General features: G+C 41.6%; 1 protein-coding gene across 1 annotated transcript; it reads right to left on the minus strand.

Moving 5' to 3' along the window:
- Window positions 1–914: 914 nt before the first annotated feature.
- On the minus strand, window positions 915–12,297 carry LOC135483282 (protein strawberry notch homolog 1-like). Its single transcript, XM_064764015.1, has 23 exons — window positions 12,194–12,297; window positions 11,625–11,748; window positions 10,613–11,444; window positions 10,172–10,381; window positions 9,913–9,997; window positions 9,653–9,743; window positions 9,139–9,436; window positions 8,784–8,889; window positions 8,460–8,613; window positions 8,058–8,240; window positions 7,799–7,896; window positions 7,460–7,602; window positions 6,963–7,172; window positions 6,513–6,719; window positions 6,095–6,270; window positions 5,473–5,850; window positions 5,177–5,248; window positions 4,715–4,889; window positions 4,105–4,346; window positions 3,834–3,926; window positions 3,257–3,477; window positions 2,859–3,055; window positions 915–2,668 (listed from the first exon to the last, which is right to left on the minus strand). Exons 2-23 carry the CDS (start codon window positions 11,646–11,648, stop codon window positions 2,442–2,444), a joined length of 4,422 nt encoding a protein of 1,473 aa, XP_064620085.1. The 5' UTR covers window positions 11,649–11,748; window positions 12,194–12,297; the 3' UTR covers window positions 915–2,441.
- Between the last annotated feature and the right edge of the window lie 169 nt (window positions 12,298–12,466).

Raw genomic sequence — 12,466 nt, forward strand, 5'->3', positions numbered from 1 at the left:
ACCTTCTGCCAGCTGGAAATCTTGTCAGGTTGGAAGACCTTTACACAACCTTAAAAGGCCAAGTTTTTCTGACAAGTTGACACTATTAGGCTAATGGAGACGACAGGACTGACGATGGAACAACCACCTTCTGCCAGCTGGAAATCTTGTCAGGTTGGAAGACCTTTACACAACCTTAAAAGACCAAGTTTTTCTGACGAGTTGACACTATTAGGCTTGAAGACAAGCATCAGTGCTAGCTGTAGGCGATGGTGTGTTAGAGGAACAACCTATCTTGAAGACCGATCAGTTCGAGAGCTCTGCTGGGCACCAATCTTATGAGGTTAGAACAATCCATATAGTTCCACTCACTCTATTGTTGGCCATCGAGCCTTGTCAATGGTTGTGACTGTAGGGCTGCTCCTGTCTGAAATATGCGTGTGTCTTGGTCCGATGTTTGGTTCAATGATCAGCATCACGTTATACCATTTGTGATTGTACATTAACTTCAACAATTGGCTGTGGCTGTAGACTTTGCCTGGTGAGGACACCATGGCCAGCAGTCGTCTAGGCAGTATCTTTTGGAAAGGATATCATGACCAGACAGTAGCACTTTAGGCAGTAATATAGACAAGGCATCGAAGTTATACTGGGCAGTGATGTATCCAAGTGACATGGTCTTTGCCTAAGCTAGGACTTTATGTCCAGTGGTCTTCTGGGCTGTCAATTGGAAAAGGGGATGTGTACCAAGGTGATATAGTCTCTTTGCCAGGGTCGTCCAGCAGTCGTCTGGGCAGTGTCTTTGACCAAGGGTTGTACCAAGGTGTCATGGTCTTTGCCTGGGTGAGGTGAAGAGACCATGTTCTACTGATGTGAATGCATACCAACAGTAGAGCTGATACAGCAAAGGACCAATCGAAACATAATTTGCCAAAGAAGATTTATTAGCTAACAATATACAAAACAAGAATCTTTCATTTTATACAAATCTTTTAGAAATAGTCACACATCAGTCACTAACACAAATGCATTTGAGACAAGTTTCTGCCAAAACGTTCCTCTCAATAATTTTAATGACCTATTTGAGACAAAAACACACAAAAAACTCCCCAATGATGAAGGACACACATATTATGCTCCCGTGACTGTGATCCTATCTCAGGAGGATTCCAACAGGGTCAGAGAAAAACTTCTTGACCCCCTTCTGCTATGTACCAAGGACACCCCCTCCCCCCCAACAGATACTTTAGGTGGTTGTGACTGAAAACAAATGTACATGTATACAGGGGCACCCAACATTACTAGAACAATCTAATAGACGTGGTGCTTTACACAAATGACGACTACCTGTGCATAAGTCAAGAGCCTCACATTGCAATTCTTTAGAAATTCAAATAGCCTAAAGCCATACCAAGAGAAACATGTGATGTATGACACAATCTCAATGCAGATGGGTTAGACCTTGAACCATTCCTATGTTGAACGAAACATTCACAACCAACAATGGCAGGTTAACATATATTTCTGCTCTTGAATACAACTTCCACACAAGCATACAACTTCTTACAAGTAGAGAAAATTTAAAGAACTCAATTCAGCTTGGTGAAAAACCCACCATCCTAACAGTATCCAGGACCATCAACTACCAAAGAACTAAGCGAGACATACTTGAGTAGTAATAAGTTCTCGCCAGCTGTGAACATCAACAACAAAACTGAAAAGTTGCTTGGCAATATCGTCAATGTTTCAGATATCAACAGGCACATGAAGGTCAGTGTCTGCCCCAAGGAGGAAAGACAAGTAGGTGCATTTTCTTTGACATCACACCCAAAAGCACCAAATTAAACAAATGTTAATCTTCAAACGAAAAAAACACATCCTTCACATTATTACTTTTCCCACAGTTCTTTTTACAGAATTTCCATGTTGTTTATGTCATTGAGCTCTTTTCTAGAAAAATGATTTCAACAGTAGTTCCCACTTCCACATTCTTTACACACTTTTAGTGTTTCACCTTGTCTGAAGTTCGTCCTATCTTAACAAAATTCAGCTTTAGTTTTCTGTAGGTAGCACCGGTTTGAGTTCAAATGGGATTCCCAAAGGGGATAATCAACATTTTCACCATTTCACAAGAGTACAGAGTACATTTTTCTCAGACCCCTTTTCTTCCCCAAAAGGATACCATGAAATGTCTGATTCCAACATCAACATTTTCATTCGCAAATTAAAGGCATACAGAGACTGGAACCACTTCCCTCAAGTGTAGTCTTTTACTCTTGTGACCATTTTGAAGATGTCTAAACAACCCTAGGCCTAAGTCTTATAAATTTGAGTCTTTGTCAGAATCAGTATCAATTCCTTAGACAGATTTTCAATGTCAGGGATCGGAAAAATTAAATGATCTACCGTAACAAAGACTCAATTCGAAATGACTCTGGGGAGGATACCCTATAATTTTTATCCTAAAACTGAGGCATATCCATCATGCCAAATGCAGAGACCAAACTTGACGAACTGGAGTTCCTGCTGCCAGGACCAAAACTTGAGAAACTGGAGTTCCTGCTGCTAGGACCAAAGACTGATGGTGGTTTCTGTTGGAATGGTAGGAGTGATGGTTTAGATTCGTCAGTATTCTTCCCCGACAGAACGTTAACCAATGGATTTACACAGTTGGCAGGAATGATCGAACCTGAAGAGAAAAGGTGGGTTTGTATCATTATCATCGCACATTGTATATGTAACTTTCAATATGAGATAAGAATAAAAATCTTTTTCCTGATCACTGCTACAAGAGTACAAAAGGTATCATCATGCCACCCTTAAAATCATGTTGTTGCCAGTTACCCGACCAATGATTCTGAGACAGTCACACCACTTACCTACGATCCTTTTGCCCTCGTCTGTCCTGAGACGTACAATCTGCATCTTGGAATGGATACCAGACGGCATTGAGGCTAACACAGATTCCACTTTACTCCAGACACTCAGGACAGAGCCGCACAGTACGTAGAACGTCCGACTACGCAGACCAACTTCACAGGGTAGACCTATCACAATACGCTTGCAACTTCCATGCCTGCAAATGAACATGAGAGTACAGGAATCAATTCTGAAGTAAACAACCACTGTATCTGCACATCACAGCCAGACCTGCCAACCCTCGGGTATATTGGTTTACCCCAATACATGGAACGGATTCTTCGAACGGTGAAATGACGACGCCGGGAATTATACAGGGTGAAGCGAAAAAAATAATCACTCATCTAGGTAGACTTACCAGAACACATGGCTACAGTGCACTGCTGAGGCAGTGAATTGTTCATCCCAGTACTCTTGAGCAATGTCTGGGATCACCTTCTTGTACTTCCTCCGCAGTGATTCTAATGATTCCGTCTTTGGCTGCTGACCTGTGTTTGGACGATATATCGTGAATATTTTCTTGTTTTTGGACCCTGTCATTGCAACAGCTAGAATCACGGCCAGTTTTTCATTCCTCACCTGAAATTGGCAGGAAATTAGAATTACTGCTATGCCAACCTGGAAAATGAATTTGACTAAAATGGTGGCCTAGGAAATGAACATCAATAAGACTACTTTCAGTGCCAACAGTATCAACCAACTGAACATTCCTGGCCAAGAGAGAGAGTATCAAAGAAAACGTCTGCTTTGGGTAAAGGCAGTTGTTAGTTTTTCAAAATGTGTCAAGGCTCAAGTTAATTGAGCTGTTCACCCTTTACAAAAACCTTGTCTAATGAAATTGACAGCGAGGATACTAGATGTCAGTCTGTGATAAGGATAACTTCAGTGCACTGAATAAAGAAGAAGAGAGAACAATCGATCAGGTTTAACAGTACCTGTCTCGATGTGTAGAAGCCATCTTCCCTGCCGGTATGTTCCCTCCAGATATCCATGGCTTGGTCCCATGATAACCCTCTTTCAACACCCACCTGCAATAAAGACAAGACATGACATGAAAAGTTGTGATGAGGCTCACGTTAGATGAGATGAGCAACTTGAGCAGCCTTCAGCTTTCCATCGCAAATGACAATGCATCAAACAGGAAAGTTGACCGGGTCAGTGTTCAACAATAAATACAGGGACAATCAGAACTGGTAATGATCTTACAGTGTAAAGAGTAGTCTTGGCAGTGCCTGATGCCTGGCTGCCGACAAAGGTGAGAGCTTTGATAATCTTGACATTCTCCCCACCAGCGCCAAGATCTAGAATTCCCATGTCCCACTTTCCGTCTCGTTTGGCTTGGAGGATGATTGAGGCCAACACGTCTGTGAAATATTTGAACAGTTTGTTCTGTAGTTCCACCTTCATGCCCAAGATCCGATTTAGGAATTTGCTGATGTTATTGTAATCTGAAAAAGAATATGACACAGTTTGGTTCAGCATTGGGACACACAAAATTTCTTAACTTGTCCTTCGACCAATAAGCTAAGGAACAGAGGCCCTACACCTTGGATTGTCAAACTATACTATTAACCCTGCCCAATGCATTGGTTTGAAATACCAAATGTTATACTTTCTTAAATGCTGAAAGAGTCTTGTATTACAAAGAAACATGCCACTGAGGTCAAACCAAATAATCTCAGACAGTCTGCAGGTCAACCTCCTAAACCATGTTCAGAAGCACTAGGCCTACATCGTAAATAGGCCTATATATCAACCCCTTACCTTACAACAGGAAGAAAATAATGAAACAGCCAAAAGTTCCTCTTAGTCTTACCTTTTTCTAAGGAGGGTAGGACAAAATGTTCCTCAGCAGCCAACATGCCCACACCAATGAGAGCAGTTCGTAAATCCTCAAAGAAGTTTCCTTTGTAGTTTGTGGGTGGAGGGACTAGAGGTGACTCCATTTCTATCACAGACCTCATCACAGACTCGAGAGCAGCACGGCCAAACTGAAAGAAGTTTGTTTCAATAACTTCAGGAAGTTCTCTTATAACGAGGACTCAAGATACCTGAACTCAAGAAGGAGAAACAGCACAGAGAGGTAAAACCTTGCAAATTCCAGAATATTTAGATTGTGCCAAATTATCCCAAGAGAGACAATCGCTCATGTACCTCGATCTGTCTGTGAAAAAGCTCAAGAACAACCCTATAGCAGTCATCACCCCCACAAGCTTAAAACCAATATTTGGATGCCAAGCCCAATCACTGGACAACAGCATCAAACTAATGATCTCACCTTGTTGTCAATATTGAACTGACTCAAATCTCTGCTGTCCGTAGCTCGTCGATCACCATGTGTCAATGCACCCTGAAATCATTTCGGTTATAAACGTAACAGCACAGCACAGAACCAAACAAAACAAGGCTATAAACTGTGAAAGAATTCAACTTCTCCTGCCAGATTTGAACAAGATTAGTTGTCCAGGGATGCCTTACACCGGTCACTCATTATCTTTTAATACAAGTCAAAATCCACCCTTGTCTGTACACATATCATATCAAAGTAAGGGTGAAATGACATGTGAAACTTACCAAACTCTCTAATCTCTTTGCCACTGTCGCAGCAAACCTTCGTTCACCGGCCAACTCGGAGATCATGAACACATATTCTGGAGCACTGACTTGATTCGACCGATGCGTTCGACCAAACTGCTGTATGGCCCTATCAGCACTCCACGGCAGCTCTAGTGTGATATGAACACGACGCTTCTGGTTTCGCACTCGGCGGTCAGCTTGGAGAGAGATACCAGAACTGGCCGCTTCAGATATTATGGCTATGTCCTTTTCTCCATCCATGAATCTCTGTTTTTCAGTAAGATTAAGAATCTCAAGAGGGACGTCAAACTCTCGCCTTGATTCATATTGAACACCATCATCTGTGCTGACCACTCGACCCTTACGACCTGTCATCTGCAAGAAAAATGACAATGAGTTGGTACTCACAATTCTGGTTCATCATCAGTGGAGTACAGGGTTTGTGATTGGTATATCTCAAGAGTTGTAGGGGCAATCAGTTGATACCAAACAGAGCCAAGTATGAAAGTCAATTGTCAAGGTCATTACAAATGATCAAAACTTTCTTAATATGCCTCATTGGTAATGCCAGTACCCAACCACTGACCAGCTTTTTCTCAAGTTATTCTTGATTCCTTACCTCAGCCACATTGTCTGGTCCTCCAAGCAAATCAATAATTTCATCAAGAGCATTAGGAGGTAACTTGTCACCAAGATGGTCAATTTTATCCAGCAAGTCCTGTTTCATATCCATGGCTTTCTGCCTGGCTTCCTCCTCGGTGAGACCATCAGAGGGTCTAGTATTCACAACAGTCCCTGAAATACAGATCAGACACAGATACAGCTTTTCATTTTCTGTGATATTGACTTTCTAAGGTGAAAGAAGAGGGTCATGAAAACAGCTGGCACGTAAACAAATCTTTAAGTTTTACAGACTGAATACAAATGAGTACAGTAAACTGGCAAATTTCTGCACTTTTTTTGTAATTCGAGGATTCTCTGACCTCATTGACCGGTCTCGGCCAAAAAGCTGAACAATTATTGTCCTTTTAACTTACCACTGAGCCCAACAAGCGATGATTTACTATTCTCATCCTGGTAAGAAGGCCCCATGAGTCCAGCTGCCTTCAACTGGGTGTCGAATTCCTCGTCCTCGTCCTTCACCTTCTTTTCTTTCTTCTTCTTCTTCTCCTTTTTCTTCTTCTCTTTCTTGATTTTCTGTTTCTTCACTTTTGGTTTCTTCTCAGATTTCTTCAACCATGGGTCTGCAAAATATATCAGAAAACACATTTGAAAACAGTTATATCAGTATTGAAAACAACAGCAACACAGCCTCCACACAGTCCTCGACAGTGAAGTCTAGGTTTCAAAATCATCCCGCCAGATCTGTTTGTGCTGGCCATCAAAGATGGCAGACTTGCCAATGGGCATTGAGAAGACCAGAGAACACCTCATAAACCAAATCTTATCTGTTTATAAAAAACTGTCATAACTAAACTTTAACTCACCACTATCGTCACTATCTGAGCCAGCCCCAAATGGATTGAACTCGTCATCCACCTCAGATTCCGAATCATCCGAGTCACCCTCGAGGTCATCACTACTGTCATCTTCATCATCCTGACTCTCGTCAGATGAGCTTGAGCCAAATCTGTTACCATTACTGCTCTCATCAATGTCCCTGAACCGCTTGGCTGCTTGCATCTTTCGATCAGATGCTGAAAGGTGGAAACATTTCTATAGCACATCTTGCTCGGTTTTTTGTGTCCTCAACAGAAAGTTTAAATCGGCCTCCTGATTCAGAGTTTGGCTCTTTTCTAAATCACCACTATGTCGAATTTATAAGTAAAGACTGGAAAGGAGTGTACCACTGGCTGTAATCCAAGCACAGGCAATTGGTCTATTGAACTCCCCCAAGCAATGAAAAGTTCCTGATGGAATTTTACACTCTGTTGCATTTTTCAGCCTGAACTTTTGAGCAGAAAGGAAGATTATCTTCACTCACCAGCCTTCCTCTTGACACCCCCACTACCAGGAGAAGGGATGTCTATATCATCAAACAAGCTCGGACCACCCAAAAACAGATCAAGAAACTTGTTCCTGGTCGGAGCTGGAAAGTGCTTCTCCACCAGTGTCTGCAGCACACCCCTGAAAGCAGACGATAACAATCAATCAAACATCATCATCAGCAGCCAAGTCCAAGACACAGAAATTGTGTCCAAAAGATGAGAATTGTGAAATGATAGAGACATGACCAACATTCATCTTGGAAGGAACCTGACTAGCACCGGCTGAAGTAACATAGTATGTTGAGGTTCATGTAGGATTATGAAAAAAGACTTACTTTGCAGTTGAGACAAAATCATTGAGTTCTCCTCCCATTTCCTCCAACTGCTCCAGAGTTCTCGCTTCCCCAGTTGATTGTAAACCAATCACGATGCACTGAAAATGTGAACATGTTTATTTTTAATTGAAAAAGTTATCTACCAACAGTGTTACTACCAACAGTGACACAAAGATTGTTGAAAAATAGCTGACAAGCTGCATATAGCAGCTGCAGACATGTACACCAACTAGAAAATGTCATCTCCTATGGCACGTACCTTTCCATTCTTGACCGCCTCCCGAGCCAACTTGACCAGGTGAGGCACCTTGGCTGAGATGCACAAGTACTTGAAGAAGCGTTGATGAGCTGACCAGAACTGGCCCCACATGTTCTTTCTCATCCCTGGTTCAGCATCAATCATATTGGCAGCTGTCTGGAAACTGTGCCTCGCCTCAACCCACTGCAAATGGAAAGAGAGAATTCTGCATGGTCCATTGTTATCGTTCAGTCCTGAGGGAGGCAAATCGCTCTCTGGAGGGGTAGGACAACCCATTTAAGCCCTGAAGAGGCAAACAATTTTTCATGAAAAACCTGTTCTTTTGGCACAGCTGGGGGGGGGGGGCACACTTTACTCCTTGGCTGGCTATGGCCATTCAGACAGGACTTCAATCATAATTACCACATTCACTGCTTCATTGTAGACCTGAGTAAAGTCCTTGGGAACTGGAACCTCTTCTATTCTGAATGTGACACCATGGAAACTTAGCTGCCTGGCAATGTACATTCCCCTTAACTTCATGTCCATAGCCACCAGTTCCATGGCTCCTACCCCTCTGAAATAGACAGGTGAGAAGACAGTTTAGTGTTCTCTTACTACAATAGTGTACACAAACAAATTTTAAAAACCAATGATGAACCAATATTGCACAAGAAGCTTAGTCAGTTGATACAACTGAATAATGTTACTTTATACTTTGATGTTATAGTCATGATTGATCATTACCTTCTCTCAACAGCCTGTAAGAAATCATTCAACTCTCGGAAAGGCGTCCCCTCACCCCATAAACCAAGTCGGACCATATAAGCCATATTCTTAGGTTCCGATGCACCTGTAAAACAATGACAGCACATAAAAGGAATCGTCAAAATACCTAAAGTTGAAAAATATTTTCTACCCAAAGAACGTTCTGTCGGTCCATAATTCTTAATTTCTACAATTTCATGCAAGTGTATACCAGCATTAAGGAATAAAGAAACCACACACAGCAAAAATGTCTATTTCAAGGACTTCGGTATCCTTGACTGAAGTAAGAAAAGACAATCAAAAACGTTTGAGATTAGTCAGACAAGACTCTTACCTGTAGCACTTGCATAGACAATCCTTGCTTTTGGCAGTCTGTTCTGAAGTTCGAGCACCTTGAGACCAGTTTTAGTAGGTTTAGATGAGCCAGTGGGACACAGGTTCTTCGCCCTATGACACTCGTCAAATATGATCACCCCATCGAAATTTTCACCGCACCAGTGGAGTAACTGTTTCAATCTTGTACCGTATTTCCCGCCCGACTGGCTCTCGCCGATCAGAGAGGAGTATGTGGAAAAGATGACACCCTTCTTGATACTGCTGTTTATCTTTGAGGAGATCTTGGCATACTTCAGCTGAAATCGAGAGATTTTGTTCACCGAACAGTTACATTTATGTCAAACTGCAGCATAAAAGTATCATTATCAATCAGGTCAGTCAAACCTTCCTGGTTGGGACTACAATATGATGGCAGGAGTAGAGAAACAGATATATTTTAAAGCCTTTGACAGAGTCACTCTGTCTTACAAAATGTTATAACCAACTTGAGTTTTCAGTGGTTTGTTCCTTACCTTATTGAGAGGTTGAACATAAATTCGACCAGCACCGATATCAGAAAGATCACGTTCTGCATCACACTTCAAGTCATTTGACACACTCAACCTAGTCAAGACAAAACAAAAGAACTTGTAATGGCAAGAAAACCAAAACTTTACAAGCAAACCTATCATAGCATTATAAAGTCTGCTGCCCAAGATATTAACTGGCTCCAGAGAAAGGCTAGACCTCCTATCTCTGGAAAACCAGCTATTCCTTATCTGGATATACATACCATAAAGCCCTCTTGCGTCCCAGTAAATAATTCTCATAAATGATACCAGCAACAGTACGACCTTTACCTACACCAGCACCATCTCCTGCAAAGAGAAAAAGGTTGATATTGGCGTCATTTGTCTCTATATTTCCAGACACATTTCTGACAGTTTTTGTTTAGAAATGTCATGGAAGCTTGTATAACTTTCCACTTAAGGATTTTGGATTCTAATTCTGAATTCAGAAGTCAATGCTCTCCATAGCTACAGTTTGCCTACCTATAAGGTATCCTGCTCGATCCCCATTTGGTAGGAAGGTTTCATGTTGCTGACATGCATATGTGATGGCCTCGAGCTGCAGGGCAGATAACTGGCAGTTGTCAATCACACTCTCAGGGATGGAGAGTCTGTAGCGGACATCAGGAGGTTCCACACTTGACAGGGAACTTGTCTCCACAACTGGATCAGGATGCTTGAAACCAACCTTCACTGAAAAGTAAAAAAATTACATTATGTTGTGTGGTCTTGAACACAGATGACCTCGAGAGCGAGACCTGATCCTTCTACAAAATGGCAAACAGTTATCCAGAATGTTACAGAATGTTTCCAAAAAGAGAGATTGCAGCAAGGAAGACATACAATTCCTAATTTAGTCTTTGAACTGGATTGTCTTTCGCATTATCACCTTTCACTTTTTTATTATTCGGATTTGGAACTTACATTTTGTTGGCATGTAATCCGAGTATGTCTCCGAGACTCCCAACTCATCCTCTTCAGCTTCAACCTCTTCCTCAACTGGCACTTGTTCCATCATTGAGCTGCCAGGAGGCGTCATTCCCCGCACTTGTTTCAACTTGATATCATCATTTAGCCAAAGTCGTGACACATCCTTATTGGTCAGAGGTTGCACAACAGGAGTTGGGACACTGGCTAATTTGGGAAAACCATTATTTGATATCACCTTGGGTTGCGTCATCAGAATTGGTGAAGATGATCCACTGGTACGCTGCTGCATTTGCAAATTATGAAGCTGGCTACGGTTCACAGTCACAATCTTTTTCACCTGTCCTGTGACTGGGTCTTTCACAAGTCTAACTTGGTTTATACTCACGCCTGAATCTTGTGCTATTTGAGGCACAACAGTTATTGGTTTGGCAACAGTTCGAATCATGGGAGAATTACTGCTCACACCTGACAACATACTGACTTGTGGGACCTTTGGTTTGTTGTCAGAATTAGAAAAGTTTAAAAACTCTGTTTGAAATTGTTTGGGCACTTCCTGTTTAATTTGAATGCCACCACGACTAACTGTATAACTAGCATCAGGTTGAATCGTCACAGTAGATGTTGCTGCATTGCTTACTGGTGCGTTAAATGTTTTAGTCATTATAGATGATGTACTGGCAATGACAGGTTGGGTGCTCTTGGAAACAACTGGCTTGGGTTTTTCCTCTTTCTCTGGTTCAGGAGCTGAGAACGCTGCCAACTGCTCCAATGCCTGAGAGAAGAGATCCACTTGACTTGGCTCTGCACCATCTTTCTCATCCTCATCCTGCAAGACCAAAACACAATTAGAAATACCATAAACTGTCAGCTTTTATCAACTCAATTGAATAGAATAGAAAAAAATTATCTTCTGTGGAAAAGGCAGTTTAACTATATCTTGTGTTTTAGTTTTGTTGTAAGTTGCTCTGTTGAATAGTGTGGCCTCTTAAATTGAAGGAAACCTTACCCTTTTCCCACCAAATCCAAACATGACTCTTGGGTCACTTTGACAGTGAATCCTACAAGCTGGTGAGAAATAAGTAGTTTGCCCTCATGTAGATGATGAGACAATTATTCGGGAAGATGGATATCTGCAGAAGAAAAGATTTACAGGAATTGTCGAGAAAACTCTCACTCTCATTTGTAAAGACAAAGAGCCTGACGAACTTTCTGATAATGTCACTTAATATTTGGCAACACAATTAATATTAATTAATTACTTCTGTCTAAATAAACAGAAGGCTGGCATGCATACAAGACATGCATCCAGCAGATCATGAAATCTGTGAATAGGCCCTGGCCTATAAGTATAGTGAAAATATCAAAACAAACAGGATAGGGCCTAAGAGAAAGTAGGCTAGACCTACACCTACAATACATAAATGTACATGCGCATTATGTATAGGCCTAGCACCGGCCTAGCCTAGGCGATGAAAAGTGAAAGAACTCATCATGTCTGCATATAAACACTGCAAACATTCACACTCATCACATTTGGCAGTAGAAAAGGGGCTCAAATGGAATACGAATACTTACTTATTACTCTTGATGGGTAAAAGATGGAAACATTTACTTCGCAAGGTAGCAGAAGAAGAGATAAAACAAAAACGCATCAACACGTCCGATCAAACCAACTTATTTCTTCATCTGCTGTACATTGCTGTACATTTGTGTACAAAATGTACACGCCACATAAAATTCTCCAAGCATCGTCAATGGTGATTATTAAGCCCAAGCATATCTCACTCGACCTACTGTCTCTGCCACAGTTGGTAGTTGGTAGTTTGTGGACTATGAGAGAATTTCAGC

Source organism: Lineus longissimus, chromosome 2 (assembly GCF_910592395.1).
Source record: "Lineus longissimus chromosome 2, tnLinLong1.2, whole genome shotgun sequence".
NCBI classification, from domain to species: Eukaryota; Metazoa; Nemertea; class Pilidiophora; order Heteronemertea; family Lineidae; genus Lineus; species Lineus longissimus.

What these genes read in the sequence shown, in the direction of transcription:
- LOC135483282 (XM_064764015.1), bottom strand. Translation starts at nt 11,648, where the DNA reads ATGTTTGGATTTGGTGGGAAAAGG. An exon ending in CACTGTAGCCATGTGTTCTG is followed by an intron (nt 3,056 to 3,256) that starts GTAAGTCTACCT and finishes GTTCATTTGCAG; the next exon opens with GCATGGAAGTTGCAAGCGTA. An exon ending in CGAGGGCAAAAGGATCGTAG is followed by an intron (nt 2,669 to 2,858) that starts GTAAGTGGTGTG and finishes TTTTCTCTTCAG; the next exon opens with GTTCGATCATTCCTGCCAAC.